The sequence below is a fragment of the Cucurbita maxima genome, unplaced genomic scaffold (genome assembly GCF_002738345.1).
Source record: "Cucurbita maxima cultivar Rimu unplaced genomic scaffold, Cmax_1.0 Cma_Scf00028, whole genome shotgun sequence".
Lineage (NCBI taxonomy): Eukaryota > Viridiplantae > Streptophyta > Magnoliopsida > Cucurbitales > Cucurbitaceae > Cucurbita > Cucurbita maxima.
The window spans coordinates 3,122,975-3,140,054 of NW_019272044.1; the positions used below are offsets into that span (position 1 = coordinate 3,122,975).

A 17,080-nucleotide genomic window follows, 5' to 3' on the forward strand; every position below is an offset into this window, starting at 1 on the left:
ATGGTGATGCTGATGTGTTGATAGTGACAGATACCCTCTAAATACATATTTTAAATATTCTCTTTTATTAAAAAAAATAAAATTAAAAATAAATAAAGGTCACCATAGATATTTTTTTTTAAAACAATTTATTTTTAATCTAAATTAATAAAAATATTTTAACTTTCCATTTGTCTTAAAATTACTCTCGTACCTTTAAATTTTTTTAATTCTCTCTCTATACTATTAATAAAACTTTAAAAATACTCTTAAATTAAAACAAATAAAAAATATTTTTTTAATTAATTATGTAAAAAAAAAAAATTGGACTAAAATTAGAGGTTTAAATGCGGATTAATAGGTGTATTATATTAAAAGTTTGGAAATTCAACTAAAAAAGTGACCACTTTTAAAAGTTTGATGGAGCCCATAATTGAATCTCCAAAGCAAACAAGATTATCTTGAAAAAAATTTGGATTATGGGAATTTGAAGCGTTGATTGATCTATTCTAGACATTGATTATTTCATAAAATTGGTGATCTCGTTCACGTTCCTTTAACGAGGGAGTTTTGATCTTTGTTCTTCATTTCCTCCAAATCTCCTCTCTCTCTCTCTCTCTCTCGATCGATTCAGACGCGATTGACACACACTCTCTCTGTAGCAGCGAAAAAGAAGCGGTTTCAGGCCAATCCCACCTCAAAACTCTCCCCCTTTCTCCTTCAATCTCCTCCTTCTTCATCTTCCATCGCCATTTTTCTCTGTAATTCCTCCATTACAATGCTGGGTTTAGTCCCTCACTTCTCTCTTCGTACCCTTTTCCCCGGATCCGCCATAGCCATGGATCATCCCTCTGCTTCTCGCCCCTCCTCTTCCCTTCACTTTTCTGTTCTCCGATCGCGGCCCAATGCCGTTCGCTCTCGCCGACCCAAGTCGATCCTCGTTTCTTGCCACTCTTCTCGTGATAGATCCACCCACAGTGACGATGATTCCCATCAGGATTACTTCGAAGCTTCGTTTCTTGTTTCAGGTTCTTTGATTTTACTTTCTGGGTTTCTTGTTTTAGAGCTTTGATGATTGTGAAAATCGCGATGAAATCGATTGTGGGTGTTTATGATTCCTGTATCTGTTTAATAGAGACAATCTATCACTATCGAATGTGGAAGAAGAGGTTTCAAGAGGACACGAATTTCAATCAGATTGAATCGCGAGTCAATTCCCCTTCACTTGGACTGGGGTTTTTTAGACGTTTTCAAAGCCCTACTGTGTTCCTCAAAATTTCTTGCAATGGTGACTTTCTACTGCCAATTGTCGTAGGTATATTGGATCAAAACTTTGTCGTGATTGGGTTTGTGTTTCTTATGAATTTGGCTGTAAGTTTTGGACTCTGTTTGCAGGGGAATATGCTATTGAGAAACTTATAGATTCTCACCTTGGGATTGAAAATGGGGTTCGTTTTCTGTCTTTGTTCTTCATATTTTTGGTTTTTCATACCTTGTGGTTGGTATTAATTGTCTAATGATCATGTTACAGGAAGCCCCAGATCTCTTTCAGTTTATACAAGACCTTATGGTGAAAGTTGGCTATGAAGTATGGAACTACCTTCTAACTTACCAACTAAATACATGTTCAACCTTTATTATTATTTCAGTTCAACGATGTGGTTTGAACATTCGGATGGTAGTCCGTGCCTTATCGACTAAGTTATGCTTAGATTGGTCATAGATTTTATATTTGGTTTAGTGTTCTCTTCGAGAGCTTTCGTGACGTGGGTGTGAAGGTCACTAGGATGGAGTTTTTTCGGCTTTTGATTATGCACTTCGGAATTTTTACTTCTAGACAAGAACCAATAGGTTGTGGTGTAAATCTGCTAGTTTTGTTTGTTTTAACTTGTGTCGTGACGGATGTATACCGATGGGGGACGAGGTTATTCTCAAGAATATCATTCTCTTTGCCCCTTGCATTTCCAAGTATTATATGATTTGAGGCTTAGTTCTTCATCTATTGATGGTTAATAAATTATGGGTGGGTGGTGTTTAGTGATAGGAACCTTCCTTCCTTCATTGACTTGTTTCTTTAAGGTAATTGAGTAGTAAAATGAAAATCTAGAAGCAATGTAAAGGTTCTGAATAAACCATGAAACAGGAGTTTCGAGCCGTAATCTAATGTCGTTTTATGCTGTTGTGCATATAGGTCACGACAGCGAGAATTACTGAAAGAGTGGTGAACACTTACTTTGCACGGCTCTTCTTGAGAAAGGTTAGCTCTTGTAAATTCAGTCACAATGAGCTAATAGTGTTGTTGAAGTTCTCAATTTATGTTGGGTTTTTGTTTTCTTTGTCACACTACTATTATCATCTGCAGGATGGGGAAAACGAGACGTTAAGTGTGGACGCACGCCCCTCAGATGCCTTAAATATTGCATATCGGTGTAAGGTAGATATTCCTACCATCGATTGCAGAGATCTTTATAGAACCTCTGTGAGTTGCTGGAATGACTTAATTGGTTTTAAAATGTAGTACATGTGTGATCCCACGTCGGTTGGGGAGGAGAACGAAACATTCTTTATAAGGGTATGGAAATGTCTCCCTGGCAGACACGTTTTAAAAATCTTGAAGGGAAGTCCGAAAGGGAAAGCCCAAAGAGGACAATATCTGCTAGTGGTGGGCTTGAGTTGTTACAAATGGTTTCAGAGCCAGACACCGGGCGATTTGCCAATGAGGAGGCTGAGCCCCAAAGGGGAGTGGACACGAGGCTGTGTGCCAGCAAGGACGTTGGACCCCAAAGGGGATTGGGGGTTCCATATCGATTGGAGAAGGGAACGAGTGTCAACGAGGACACTGGGTCCCGAAGGGGGTAGATTGTGAGATCCCACATCGGTTGGGGAGGAGAACGAAACATTCTTTATAAGGGTGTGCAAACCTCTCCCTAGCAGACACGTTTTAAAACCTTGAGGGGAAACCCGAAAGGGTAAGCCTAAAAAGACAATATTTGTTAGTGGTGGGCTTGGACTATTACAGTACAATTATATATATGCTAATTTAATGCTTTACTTTGCACCCTCTCATTCTTATTTCACTCGAACTTTTCTTCTCTTATGCCATTTTCCTGTGTAACAAATATGCAGATACCGGTACTCGTTAGTAAGCAGATTGTCTATGAGGATGCGATAAGAGTTAGTTTCGGGTTTGGAAGAGTGCGCAAGAGGAAGTCATGTTTTGATGTTCTGCTTGACTGGTAAAAGTGCAAGCATCGTTGGCTTATTCGATATACATCATTTCTCGATATCTAAAAACGATAGTTTCTTGTTCAGTGCTGCAGATGGTCCAGATTTCTTGTCCGAGGAACTCGATATGCTGAAGAACATGAAAATGGCTATTTACGAAGAACGATACAAAGATGCAGGTTTAAGTAGAAAGGATTTCAACCATGTCCTATCCAGACATTCTGTTTCTGATCATGTTCATACAATGAAGGTATTTATGATTGACGTTTGTTTTCTTCAGCTATGTGGAGAGATAAGTTAACAAAGCTTCGAAAATCTGTACATGAGGCGTGACGTCAAACTGCACTTGTACGTGTTGTTCCTGTAAGTAACTTTCTGTAATCGACTGATGTACGGGGAAAGGTACCACCCGAAGAAAAATGTTTGAATTTTTCTGATACTGATCCCTAAACAGAGCGACTCTTCTGTTGGGTAGGAATTGTTCGCTTGCAGGCATCTCTTAGAACGTCGAATTCAGCATTGGATGGACTGGAAACACAGAGCGGACTGCTACACATCATTGCAGAAAGTTATCGATAAAGATGGTCGGTCTGTACAGTTACAGTTAAAAGAGGTATGTAAATACTACATTTGGGTAGTCAATGTGTTGTATCTCTAAGATGTGAATGTTATGGTTGATATTCATTCTTCACATAGAGAGAGAGAGAGAGATGCTGAATGTGAAAGGAAGCTTTTGTATATCTTAACAAAGATCCTTTTGTGGTTATAAACGAAGCGAAAAAGTAAACGATTGCTCATATGTTCCGGTATTGAAACTGAGCTCTGGAATTAAAAGGCGATGGTAGGGAGGGACGTTGGAGCGTGTCGTTTTCATTGGAGATTTAGCACAAAAATGAGAGGAACAGAGGAGTTTTATCATGCAATGGGGTTGTCATGGAACAGAGAGAATCCAAAAACAAACATAAACTGTTGTTACCGAAGCCTCCTAGGAAGGTGCCATTCTCTCCAACATTACCAGCTCCCATCTACATAGCCAAATCCCAACATCAAAACGTAAAAGTAAGAAGAAGAAAGAGAAAAGAACATGAACTTTTAGAGCTATCTTGGAGTAGAAATCCGTTAAGAGTGTGACCGTGAGTTGGAATGGTTTGATGGTGTTAAAGTCCTAATCTGCGTTATGGGTCATTGCTGGAAATTAGGACATGAAACGAGTGTGGCCGTGCATTTGAATGGAATGGTTTGATGGTGTTCGAGTCCTAATCTACGTTCTGGGTCATCTTTGGAAATCAGGACATGAAACAGGTGTAGCCGTGAATTGGATAGTTTGATGGTATTTGAGTCCTAATCTACGTTTTGATGGTGTTCGAGTCCTAATCTACATTATGGGTCATTGTCGGAAATCAAGACATGAGACGAGTGTGGCCATAAATTGGAATGGTTTGATGGTGTTCGAGTCTTAGTCTATGTTCTGGGTCATCGTCGAAAATCAGGACATGGAACGAGTGGCCATGAATTGGAATGGTTTGATGGTTTTAAGAGTCCTAATCTACGTTTTGGGTCATCGTCATACCATGTAAGTCATAATTTTCTTCCAAAATTCTAACATATTTCTACTCTAAAAGTAGTTTCGAAACGTTTATGGAAGGATTTAGGTTTAGGGTCGTTAGTATGGAGTTGTTACCATATTTATGCCAACAGATGAGCATGACGAGACACCTCCTTGCAATATAGAATCTGGATTTGCTCTCTTTGATCATCTCCATACATCCAAACTCATGTGCTTCTGACCCTTCCATTTCTTCTCTGTCATTCCCTTTATTGGATTGACACTGCCCCATTCACTCCTTCACCACCATTCGGCTACCCAAACCCGAACCCGAACTCGACCTCGTGCTTGTTTGAGTATCGTTTCTTGTAGCGTTTGTTCCCCTTCCTTTTGGCCGTGTTTCTTCTTTCTTCTTCAGGCTTTTCTTCCTCTTATTACATCCATTCTTCTTCTAGGTGTCATTTCCTTGGGCTCTTCTTCGAATGATATCTTTTTCTTCTTCTTTAGATCAATGACCTCTGCTTCTCGATCAAAGATACATGTCTTAACTAGCTGAGCTATTGCTTCCTTTGTTGATCGTTACGGAACTCGTTTTTGATGGGTTTATGGTCTACAAAGTTGAAAGCAGAGGCAAGGAGGGTGTTTTATTGAAGAAACTGATGGTTCCCATATCCATGATTGATCCATCATCAAAATTGTGGGCCTCCACTACTGAAAGGATCAGGACCGTTCATCCCTCCACGTTGCCACTTAGCATCTTCAAGGGTGGTTCCAGTTCTTCTCTTCTTAATCTCTACCAAAAACCTTTGGATTATAGCTGGATCTTCTTAATCATTATGCGTTGGCAACCACTGATTGATCTTCCAACTTAATCTTATTTTAATTTAATAATTACCAATTTCAGTTTTTTTAAAAAAAATATATCGGGATTTATTAGACACAAAATCAAAAGTTCAGAGATTAAACTTGTAATTTAATAACCTCAAGATTTAGAGTCGGGGTCTTGAACCAATCCAACTTTAATTGTGTTAAAATTCATTTCAAATTTGAAATTTTTTGGTGGGTCAACCCCACCAATCTAACAATAGGGTTGACAACTTACTCTACTTTTAAAATTGTTATTAGAGATAATTGTCTCTCTTGCGCCCCTACCCACCTTTGTCAGCTTCGGGTGCAGATACCTTTTTGTTGAAGGTCGTTTGAACTTTTCTTGGGAGTATGACATGGGTTACTTCAGCGCTGTAGCGCTTGGTACTCGAACATTGGCTCGAAGTATTTTCTCCACCTTTTCTTACCCTGAAAAAACAGGGGCACCTTGTGTGCTTGAATCGATAACCATCTTTTGGTTAATCTAGCCTCCTCGATCCCTTGGAACCAACAAAGCAGTTGTTTGAATTCCTTATGATATGCAACTGAAACAAGTTCTTGTGAATGGGAAAAGAGGCAGTTTGAATGTGGGGGCTGTTTTTATTAATCGAAAGTTTGAATTAGTCCCTGATCGTATTTGTCTCGAGATTAAAGAAAATATGGGCAGGACAATCTGTCTTTTCAGAGCTATCGTCCCACTAAAAAAATATTCTTGTGATAGAGGGGTGTGATCTTATCGGAGTTATAAATCTAATCAACTCGATTTTTTTTTTTTTTTTTTTTTAAGTATTTGTTTTGTTGACAACTCATTCCATATGCCACCAATAGAGAATATATAACTCAAACTATATTATATGAACTCATACATTATTATAATTTTCTATTATTCAACATATTCTCTCTATCTCTTTCATGATTGAGATTGATAATGGTGATTGGTGCATGTACTATGTAATCCCATTTTATAATGCAAACCTTGTGTTATCTCATTATTTTGTTTATTTGGTGTTCTAAGCTTTCGATCCCGAGATTCCTAACAATCGATACTGAATGTTAAATTAATGAACATTGATGTCGTATTTCTCAAACAATTTACAAATAAGCTCTCCAAATCTGGTTACAACTTGATTCTTGCAATAGTTCGGTGATTCCAATCTTTAACCTACTAAGTCCAGAGTATATGTTTAAATCAATTGAGTTTTGTAAAATGCAAAGTACGAGAATCTTCATTCCTAAGAAGTTCATATCCATAATCTAGTAATCTGTCTTGTTTCGTGAGATCCCATATCAATTGAGGAGAAGAACGAAACATTGTTTATAAATGTGTGGAAATCTCTCTCCAACCGACACATTTTTAAAATCCTAAGGGGAAACCTCAAAGAGCACAGTACATGTTTTTTTTAGTTGGCTTGTAATAGTCTGTGCTTTTCATTTCTTTGGTCTTTTCAACCGTACGAAAGTCTTATGTTTTAGTCATATCTCGGTTTGGTATAGTGAAAGATTCTATATGTATGCACATTTAATTTTAAAAAAAAACCTTAAAATTTTAAAATTTACGTAAAAAGATTCTCAACTACACGAGAATTAGGGTTTGAAACTGAGATCTGAAAATATCATCTGGCTAAAGATTTTTTTGTAATAAATAAATATTTATTAAGTAATTAAGGGAATCCAAATTATTCTAAACACAGTGAAATTTTGGAGTATCGATTTTCATATAAAATAAATTTAAAATAATGTTTTTTAATTTTAATTAATTTCAATATCTAGTTTTAATAATTAAATATAAGTTTAATTGAGTAAAAAATATGATATTTAAAAGAAAGAAAGAAAGAAAGAAAGAAAGAAAAAGAGAAATTGCGGTGGGAGATATTTTAATGCAAATAATGATAAAAACACAATGATTCGATGGTGGAACTTTCTCCTTTTTCTTTTATTTTTTCCGTTTTAAAAAAATCATCACCAATATCCAACATGGCAATTTTATATACTCTTGTGGTCCCCACGTGAGTCGACGCTGACTGTATGCTGACATGTCAATCTCTTCTAAAAGTTTTAAATGCTTTCGTGTGTACTTTTTCCTTTTCAAATTTAGTTAACCTATTTTCATTATTTTTTAAAGTTAATTTTAAATTAAAGAAAAATTTAACAATAAACCATAAATTAAATTCAATATTTAAAATTTAACAAGACAAAAATAATAAATTTTGTTTCAAAAGTAAAACGATCTTCACTGAAACCAGAAGTACCTGAAAGCTTTCTCTCTCTCTCTCTCTCTCTACTTTCTCTCTCCTTCCACTCTGTCACCGTTTTCCACTCCACAGAAACCTTCTTCTTCATCATCATCATCGTCTTCTTCTTCTTCTTCTTCTTCTTCTTAGTTGATACCAATTTCCGAGTGTGATTCTTCAATCATTCCTTGTTCCGCCGTTTCGATTTCTTCTCCGAAGCTTTATCTCAGATTCCGTTGATCGCTTTTTGGTTTGGTTTTGGGTTTTCTTCTTATCAATGCCGATTGAAGATGATGTTGAGAGCTGCGGTAGCCGAGCCTCTGACTCCTCCTCGTCCCAAGCGAACCCGAGGCATCATCGCCAGAAGCTTGATGTCTACAACGAAGTGCTCCGACGAATCCAGGAATCCAATTTTCATGAGGCCAATTTACCTGGATTTGATGATCAGCTATGGCTTCATTTCAATCGCCTCCCTGCTCGGTATCTTCCTTCCTTCCTCTCTCCTTTTCGATTATGTGCTAATTGCTTCTATGAACAATATGTTCGTTGAAGAACCTAATTGAGAAATTTTAATACATTACGAGTAAATTTGAATGCTGTAAAAGATTATGGATGAAATTGGGAATTATGTAGGTGATTAGGGGTCATTTTGATATATTTAGCCTTTTGTTTTGTTTTGTTTTGTTTTCTTACTGTGAAAATTGGAAGTATTGGGCATTGTATAGCAAGGATTTATGGTTGCAGATTGTTCAGAGGATCAGTTGTTTTGTATGTAGTTTGGAATACAAATTCATCTGTTATTCTTGTTTGTTTATATGTATTTATAATCACGTTTTTATTGGATTTCCAGAGCACTCCTTCCGTTTTTGTTAAGTTCCTGATTATTGCTGTATAGATACGCATTGGATGTGAATGTCGACAGGGCGGAAGATGTACTCATGCATAAGAGATTACTTCAATTGGCTGTAGACCCTGCTAACCGACCCGCATTCGACGTTCGTTCTGTGCAGGTAAAGCTTAAAAGTGCAACTCAATTGCATGAAACATTGTATCAGTTCAACTGCCAGCTCCTCCTTAATTTGTTATTCTTGGTAATGGTATTATTTGTAGTATAAGTAATGATATTGAAATAGTTTTTGGTTTCAGAGAGTTGGAAGTCATGACAATGTATCACTAGGATCTATGCTACTTTCATAGCATTTATTCTCTGATTGTTCTAGTTCTGTTATATGCTCGAGGGTACTTCATGAAATCAGCTTAAACTTCTTAACATAGTATGTTTGAGAATTGAGTTTGAGCATAGAATCTTTATCTAGGTTTCTTTTGGTCATGCAGGTTTATCCTTCTCCTAATGAAAACTTTATCAATTCTTCTTTTCTGGATTCTTCAATGACGGAAGATGCTCAGAGCTCTTTGAATTATTCTAACAGACAAGGGTGCGGCTCAGTAATGTTATTCCGTACAAGTGTTTTTATAATTATGTTCTGATTCTAATTTTTGTTCTGGTGCTCATTGAGTGACACTCTCTCTCTAGGAACCATCCACCTCCAACCTTTGGTTCTTCTCCTAATCTTGAAGCATTTGCAATTCAGGCCTGCAAGTATGGGGTCGAAGATAGGGACAGTGCCCTAAACATGACACCCTGCTTTTCTCGGTGAGGAAAAGAGAGTTTTTCTATACAGAACAGCTCAATAAAATAGTAAAAAGGAATAAGAACTATGATCTAGTTATTCATTTTCAACCGCATATATCTCTTGAAAATTCAAGAGAGTCGAGACATTTTCACGTTTAATTTATTATAAGGATATTCTTCAAGTGGCAGTGAGATATATAACTTAGTATAAAGCTATAAAGCTAAGGCCCTGCACAATAATAACATTCTTCTTTTTCTGCTTTTGACACATTAGTGTTTTTGTAACCTTGTGTTTCGTTCTATTATTGACAATCTGTAGGCCAATGCATGAGATCACATTTGCAACAATTGACAAGCCTAAACTCCTTAGTGAGGTATTTGACTTATCTAATAACTCAAAACCGTAGTTTTGAAAGTTTGTTAAATAGAATTGTAATACATTCACCTACATGAAACAATTATATTTGCTCCATGCTGCGACCAGTTAGTTAGACCATGACAAAGACTTTCTACCCGCCAATGAATTTTACTACTGCACGAGCATGTAAAAAATGAGGTAGAACTTAAACCCACATTGCAGTAAAATTTTGGCAATTGGGACAAATAGTTTGATGGGCCTGCACTTGCTGTTTAATAGGACTTCTTGCATTTTAGTATTTATTATTGTATAACTATTCCTCAAATGTCGGTTCTGTCCTTAAAACATTTGATGGCTGTGTCCAAGACACTCTTGATAAGCTATAAGTAGTTATGACAAAAAGTCAATATCAAAGAGATATTTAAGTTGCTAGGGTTATTTTTTCCCTTTAATTATCACACCCTTCATTGGATGATAGAAAGTTTTGGTTCTGGTCAGTTAACTTGCTTCCTAGCTGATGTTGGACTTAACATACAAGAAGCTCATGCTTTCTCCTCTGTTGATGGTTTCTCTCTGGATGCTTTTGTCATCGATGGATGGCCTTATGAGGTAAGTCAGTTCTAATATCTTTTTACTATTTTATTCATCTTTTATATCAGTCATCTTCATATTTTACTACTTGAACATTGGGAAATCTAGGAAACCGAGGAGCTGAAAAGGGCATTAGAAAAAGAAATTTTAAGTTTTAAGGTATCTTCTCTTTTGTCCATCAATTATACTGATACAATGTTGAGTTTTCTTTTTCCTTTAATTTTTTTAACGTACCTGAAATGGGATGCAGGAACAGTGTTGGTCAGAAAAGCAGCCGAGTCCTGCTTTGGGTAAGCATAACCAGAATAGAGTTGAATCTTTTCCTTGTTGTGTTGAGATACCTACTGATGGTACTGATGTCTGGGAAATTGACACCAGACAACTAAAATTTGAGAATAAAGTTGGATCCGGGTCGTATGGGGACCTGTAAGTTTTATCTAATTATGAAATATGATTGTTAACTGATAAAAATTAAAAATCTTGTTGATATATCCTGATCCTAATCTTCACTCCCTCTCCTCTCAAGGTATCGGGGCACTTATTGTAGTCAGGAAGTAGCTATTAAAGTACTGAGGCCTGAGCGTCTTAGCGAAGAGATGGTCAAAGAATTCTCTCAAGAAGTTTATATAATGAGGTTTGTCTGTATTGTTATTAACACCATTATGCTTTAGAAGAACATGGTATGCCCATTGAAGGACAACATGGGATACAGTGGGTTTAGGATAAAAATGTAGCAATCAGAAATGGTAGGACTTAGATAGTTTACTTCTTACAAGTTTGAATTCAAATTTTAAGATCATCTGTTACTTTCTAATCTTTAGTCTTCAAAATAATGCTTTTACTTGAGAAGAGGTGCTTCTGGCCTTAAAATTCTAATTTATCTTTGCGGTTGTGGTAAAATACTGGCATCCCCCATATGTCATATGTGATAACAAAAAAAAAAAAAAAAACAACATACCGATTCAAAAGAGGATTGTACAAAGGAGGATAATCATCCTCGTATTGTCCTAAAGGATTGTTGAAAGGAACATTATGGGAATTGTCTGGAAATGCAAGCCTAATGAAAAGCTACAACTTTTAAGTCTTTCAAACTTAGAATGGCATCTTCAAATATGTTTTAAGAAAGTTACTTGACCTATTTTTCATTAGTATTCCTCTCCAGATAATTTTTTCGCTTAAGAATTCCCATATTGATAATGAAGATAGATGGCTTCAGAATAAAACCCATAAAAGCACGTGGACATGTAATGCAGGATGAAGTCTTTTACTATCATACTAAAGTCCGGTACCTATTTTTGCAGGAAAGTTCGGCACAAAAATGTTGTTCAATTCATTGGAGCATGTACCAAACCTCCAAACCTCTGCATCGTGACGGGTAAGCTATGATAATTGAGAAATAAATGACTTCATAGTAAGGTTGCAACCTGTCACTTCAAGAAATTTCGTTTTTCACGATAGAGTTTTTTATTTTGTTTCTCAGCAAATTGATTGTTGCTCATGTTTTATCTTTTACAGAGTTTATGTCGAGAGGAAGTCTATATGACTTCCTTCACAAGCAAAGAGGTGTATTTAACCTTCCATCTTTACTTAAAGTAGCCATTAACATTTCAAGAGGGATGAACTATTTGCATCAAAATAATATAATCCATCGAGACCTCAAGACTGCCAATCTTCTGATGGATGAAAACATGGTGAGAGGAATTCATAGAAGTACGAGAATGAGAAATCTTCATTGATCTATAACCATTTATACTCCATTAATTCTTCTCTTAATCTTCCATTGAAAATTGTTCTTGTTTCATTTTTTATAATAGGCATTTATGCTAATGTTTTGTGCATTTACGTGGGCAAACATGGATGTGTGTGCCTATTTGTATGAAACATGACATAATATCGTATGATTTAGAAAAAAAAACAAGCATAATTAGAAAAAAAGATTGCGGAAGAATATTTGGAATTCAGTGTTGAATCCTAGATCCTTAAATTCAGGTTGTTAAGGTTGCTGATTTTGGAGTTGCCAGAGTTCAAACTCAATCTGGAGTAATGACAGCTGAAACTGGAACATACCGGTGGATGGCTCCTGAAGTATGTGCTTTCCGTAAATTTTTCATACTTTAAATATCTTTTTAATCATTCCAAATGAAATATACCTTACTCAATACACAAGAACGATTGAAATTTAATATCATCTTTATCAAAAAGAAATATTTAGTATTATATAGGTCATATGCTTGAATAAAATTGCTGTGTGTAATTTGGTTCTTTAAGACTTTGATATGTTTATTATTCTTGTGAGGTATACGAGGACTGAGTCATGGTTAGCTGGGAGTCTGACGCATTTTCTGTCATATCTTGCTTTCTCTCACTTCTATGATCAATTAAATTATAAACCAGAATTTGCATCTTGATCTTACCAACATTGTCAAGAGTGATAACAGTGATGAATTTAAGACACCGAACGACTGCAAGGTTCAATTGATAGCACGGCTTTAGATGGAGCACAGTAGTTAGAAAGGGTATATCTAACCTTGATGACATTAAATGCTCTGCTTTTATTCTTGACGCTCACTGACCCGACATTTTACCAACGATTTGTCTTCCTTGAATTCATAGCAGCAAAACTTTTTTCAACTAATTACTTGTTTACTGCATTTATCAACTAGTCTTCCGATGTCTGTCACTCTAGATTTTAAAGGAGGTGCCATATCTTTTCATTGTGATGATTTTTTTTTTTTTTTTTTTTGGGATGTGAAGGTTATTGAGCATAAACCATATGACCACAAGGTAGATGTTTTCAGCTTTGGAATAGCTTTATGGGAGCTTTTAACCGGAGATGTAAGCAGCTGCTTTGATTTGAGTATTCATTTTATGGATGTTTTTATGGCTTCTCCAGTTTAGTGTACATATGATTTCCCTTTTGCCATTTTGTTGTATGACTAGATTCCTTACTCATCCATGACCCCATTACAAGCAGCTGTTGGCGTAGTCCAGAAGGTATAGACATCTATTTTCTTGATCAATATTACCATTACTGCAATTAATACGCTTTAATATATTATCCGACGTTGTTTAACAGAGACTGCGACCTACAATACCGAAGAATGCTCATCCCGTTGTTGCTGAACTGCTTGAAAGATGCTGGAGGCAGGACCCAACCGAACGGCCAAACTTCTCTGAAATTTTAGAGATCCTCAAACAGATAGCTGAGCAGGTAAGGTAGACTCATTAGCAATATCTGACATGTTGAATTACAAAAAGTTTCTAAGTAGATTCGATCGAAGCAGGTCAAAAACAACGGGGAAAATCAACGCAAGAAGGATAAAATATCCAGTGTGTTCTTCTCAGCCTTCAAGAGGGAGCACCACTGAATACACTGGACGAGCTTCGCCAGAGGTACAATGGTGCTGGTAATCAATAAGACCCTCCCACAAAAAGTAGGAAAATGTTTGGACCGCCTTTTTTGTGACTTTCGTGTTCATGTTTCCTTCTTTACCTAACAGCTATATTGGTAGATAACCCGTAGCATGCTGTATAATATGCTATTCAAAACTAATACATCTGAATGTAGAATTCGCCTTCTTTCTTTGATATTACAAGTTGGATTCTGTCTCTATCTCTCTATCTTCTTTCTTTTCTTTTATGCTGATAAATGCACGAATTTTGAATCTTAAATCAAGTTGTGTACAAATTATTTGTGAGAAGAGAAGAGAACTGATAATCAATCATTAACAAGAAAAGAATTGGCACTTGGATTCAACTCGTGCAGCTCGAGAATCGTACTAAAGCATAAAACTTCAAAAACTAGCTGCAAAACACTTGAGAAATAAAGGTCAAGAAGAGAATCTCCAAACAACAATCAAACAGAGGATATAAACACAAAAGAAAAGAATTCTGAATGAACTTAGCCACACTATTATATGTCCTGTAGAAGCATCTGCTAGTAGTATAAATGATACCTTTTCTCTTCAGCTTTGAAGAAACAATCTTCAATAATCAGACTCTTCACTGTATCTGTTCAGAAGCTGGCGAGCACGAACCCGAACCTGCAATCGAACCAATGCATGCATGAATTGAAGAGCTACCCGCGCCTGCCTCCTCGCACACACCCCTCGAGCCAGCGCTTGCAGCTTCACCAAGCTTCTTAGTGCTTGAAATGCTCGTCTTGCCTGAACAACAAGCGTAGGTATTGATAATACACCAAAGGACTAAATGTAGCCTACTTTAGCATAGACAAACTCATCAAGAATTCAATGAACAAATATGTCATGGTAAGATATAATACAAGATGGCCTCTGAAACAAGCTTGGATTTTGATGGCTGCCACTTCCTCTGTAGACAAATCTTTGTTTTGAAAACTGGGTATCCTTGAATCGTATGTAAATTCTTCATCTTCATCATCATCTTCTTCTTCTTCTTCATGTTCTTCATCTTCTTGTTGTTGTGCTAATGTAAGATTGGTTTCTTCTTCATCATGATTTGGGCTGGCGTTTGTCTGCAGAAAAACAATGTCTCTGTTGGCTTTTCTACTCAGCTTCCTTCGAGCTCTTCTGAACCAGTTTCTTGTAATCCCCATTTTACTTCTTGTTCTTCACAGGGGCATCATAAATGGTTAGCTGCTAATTTCTGATGACTTTAACGGAAAATAAGGTTGCTAGAAAGTGGGAGATGTGCGCAACATGTTTGTGTTAAAACACAGATTTTGGATGGAACTAACCAATTTTTGTGTTTATGTTGCTTTGTCACAAATCCAACAACGTGGAGAGATGTCTTTTTCTTCTTCTTTCTTTTATGACAATGATTGTGAGTTGACTTTGGTTGTTTAGCGGGTTAGAATAATGTGGCTCACGATTTTATATTTTTGAAGAGTTGAGAAAAGATTTAGACATGTAAATAATAGCATGGTAGTCTATATAATGACTATGTCGAATAGTTTTTTAGATAGAACGTGCTTACTAATAAGGTAAGCACGTGCTTACTAATAAGGTAAGCGAAAATTTTCAACTTCCTATCTTTACAGGCCCGCTCGATAACTATTTTGCTTTTTAAAATTAAATTTATAAATATTATTTCTATCTAGTTTTACCTTTGTTTTATTATCTATTTGCTAACAATTTATAAATATACTTTATAATATTACATCCCTTAACCTGGTCTAGGAATTAAAACACACTTATTCTCAACATTGACATCGACCCAAACTGGTCCAGGATTGTAATTCATAATTCTCGGACTCCCCGCCAGAATCTTCTGTGCTTTGACATGAGGATTCTCCTTTTCTATTATCCTAGCAGCAATAGAATATTCTATACCCACCACTTCGGGCCACTGTTCATCTTTTTAATGCACGTAACTCAAAATGAAATGCAAATGAGCCAATAACATATTTGCCAAAAAATAAAAAACATACAACAGTTTTTGAAAATCGCGTTATTTCGCTATACAACCATTTTAAATGAAAGAGACGAACTCCTTCCTTCAACTGAACCGTTTTGAAATCGAGATTTATAAAATCGAGATTTATATGATAGGAAGAACTTACCGGGAGGACTGCTATCCGACATCTTGCTGAATGCTTTGGTTGATTATATCGAAATACTTTGCTTAATTATAATGAATTTATTCGACTAAATGAATATTGTATTTATAGCCAATCCCCGATAAAGAGTAATTAAAAATGTTACTTTTTTATTCTTATCTTCCATATCGAATTTCATTTTATTAAAATAAATAGTTTAGCTTTATTAGGAATATAATGAACGTAAACTTTTTATTTTGGGACATGCAAAACGATGCAACGTTTCAATATTCAATTACCTCCACCGAGAGTATTGATATCAATTATATAAATTAGAATCAAAACACACAAACACTAGATGAGTCCGGTTCAATCTGTGATCAATATTAATTTTATCTATTGAACTCAATCGATACCTAAAACGATACATCAAAAAATGGTAAAATTCGATAGGTAAAATAAGAATCTTCAAATTCATATAAATCATAAAAGGCATTGGAACAATGTTACTTTTTAACTTTAAAGGGAATTATTTTTTCTTTTTATTATTATGCCAAAACATTCCTTTTAAATAGTTTATAAACCATAAATTTATACCTTACCAATAAAATTCTTAAATCAAACCAACAACATTTAAGAAAGAAAAATAAAAAAATAAATATTTAGAAATTGATTCTACTATCGTGGTCAGGGAATGAGATCTCACATCGGTTGGAGAGGGGAACAAAAAAATTCCTTAGGAGGGTGTGAACCTCCCCTGGTGGATGCGTTTTAAAATCATGAAGCTGACGAAGATACGTAGCAGGCCAAAACGAGTGGTATCGGTTCGAGAGAGAGGAACGAAACATTCATTATAAGGTGAGGAAACCTCTTCCTACTAAACACATCTTAAAACCGTGAGACTGACGACGATAAGTAACGGGCCAAAGTAGACAATATTTGCTAGTGGGGAACTTGGGCTATTACGAGTGGTATCAGAGTTAGACACTGTAGGTGTGTCCGTGAAAATGTTAGGCCCCCAAAGGGATTGGATTATGAGATCCCATATTGGTTGGAGAGGAGAACAAAACATTCGTTATAAGGGTGTAGAAAACATGTGAGTTTCGCCTTTTTTAGTAGTCTCTGTCCTTCCCGG

General features: G+C 36.0%; 2 protein-coding genes and 1 long non-coding RNA gene across 16 annotated transcripts; 2 read left to right on the forward strand and 1 right to left on the reverse strand.

Moving 5' to 3' along the window:
- Window positions 1–409: 409 nt before the first annotated feature.
- Window positions 410–4,003, forward strand: LOC111465202 (bifunctional nuclease 2-like). Of its 4 annotated transcripts, none has more exons than XR_002714168.1 (10): window positions 410–1,007; window positions 1,115–1,294; window positions 1,375–1,427; window positions 1,511–1,567; window positions 2,171–2,236; window positions 2,342–2,413; window positions 3,106–3,215; window positions 3,292–3,383; window positions 3,485–3,606; window positions 3,680–4,003. XR_002714168.1 is itself a non-coding variant. In XM_023109525.1 (10 exons), exons 1-9 carry the CDS (start codon window positions 758–760, stop codon window positions 3,535–3,537), a joined length of 933 nt encoding a protein of 310 aa, XP_022965293.1. In that variant the 5' UTR covers window positions 410–757; the 3' UTR covers window positions 3,538–3,567; window positions 3,659–4,003. The 4 variants fall into 4 exon arrangements, 3 of the variants coding, with proteins under 3 accessions (XP_022965293.1, XP_022965294.1, XP_022965292.1); XM_023109525.1 differs by having other exon boundaries at window positions 3,485–3,567; window positions 3,659–4,003; XM_023109526.1 differs by having other exon boundaries at window positions 3,485–3,567.
- A 3,848-nt stretch (window positions 4,004–7,851) lies between these two features.
- On the forward strand, window positions 7,852–15,163 carry LOC111465234 (serine/threonine-protein kinase STY8-like). 11 transcript variants are annotated; one of them, XM_023109577.1, is made up of 17 exons: window positions 8,126–8,328; window positions 8,744–8,858; window positions 9,184–9,284; window positions 9,383–9,502; window positions 9,801–9,855; window positions 10,338–10,448; window positions 10,539–10,589; window positions 10,681–10,856; window positions 10,957–11,064; window positions 11,732–11,805; window positions 11,946–12,121; window positions 12,420–12,515; window positions 13,185–13,265; window positions 13,371–13,424; window positions 13,507–13,641; window positions 13,715–13,837; window positions 14,929–15,163. In XM_023109577.1, the coding sequence occupies exons 1-16, from the start codon at window positions 8,126–8,128 to the stop codon at window positions 13,796–13,798; spliced, it is 1,740 nt and encodes a 579-aa protein (XP_022965345.1). In that variant the 3' UTR covers window positions 13,799–13,837; window positions 14,929–15,163. The 11 variants fall into 11 exon arrangements, with proteins under 11 accessions (XP_022965339.1, XP_022965350.1, XP_022965345.1 ...); XM_023109581.1 differs by having other exon boundaries at window positions 13,715–13,823; XM_023109572.1 differs by lacking the exon at window positions 14,929–15,163 and adding an exon at window positions 14,400–14,731.
- Window positions 14,089–14,921, reverse strand: LOC111465236. Its single transcript, XR_002714173.1, has 2 exons — window positions 14,713–14,921; window positions 14,089–14,596 (listed from the first exon to the last, which is right to left on the reverse strand). It is a non-coding gene; the product is annotated as an uncharacterized LOC111465236 (long non-coding RNA).
- Window positions 15,164–17,080: the final 1,917 nt, after the last annotated feature.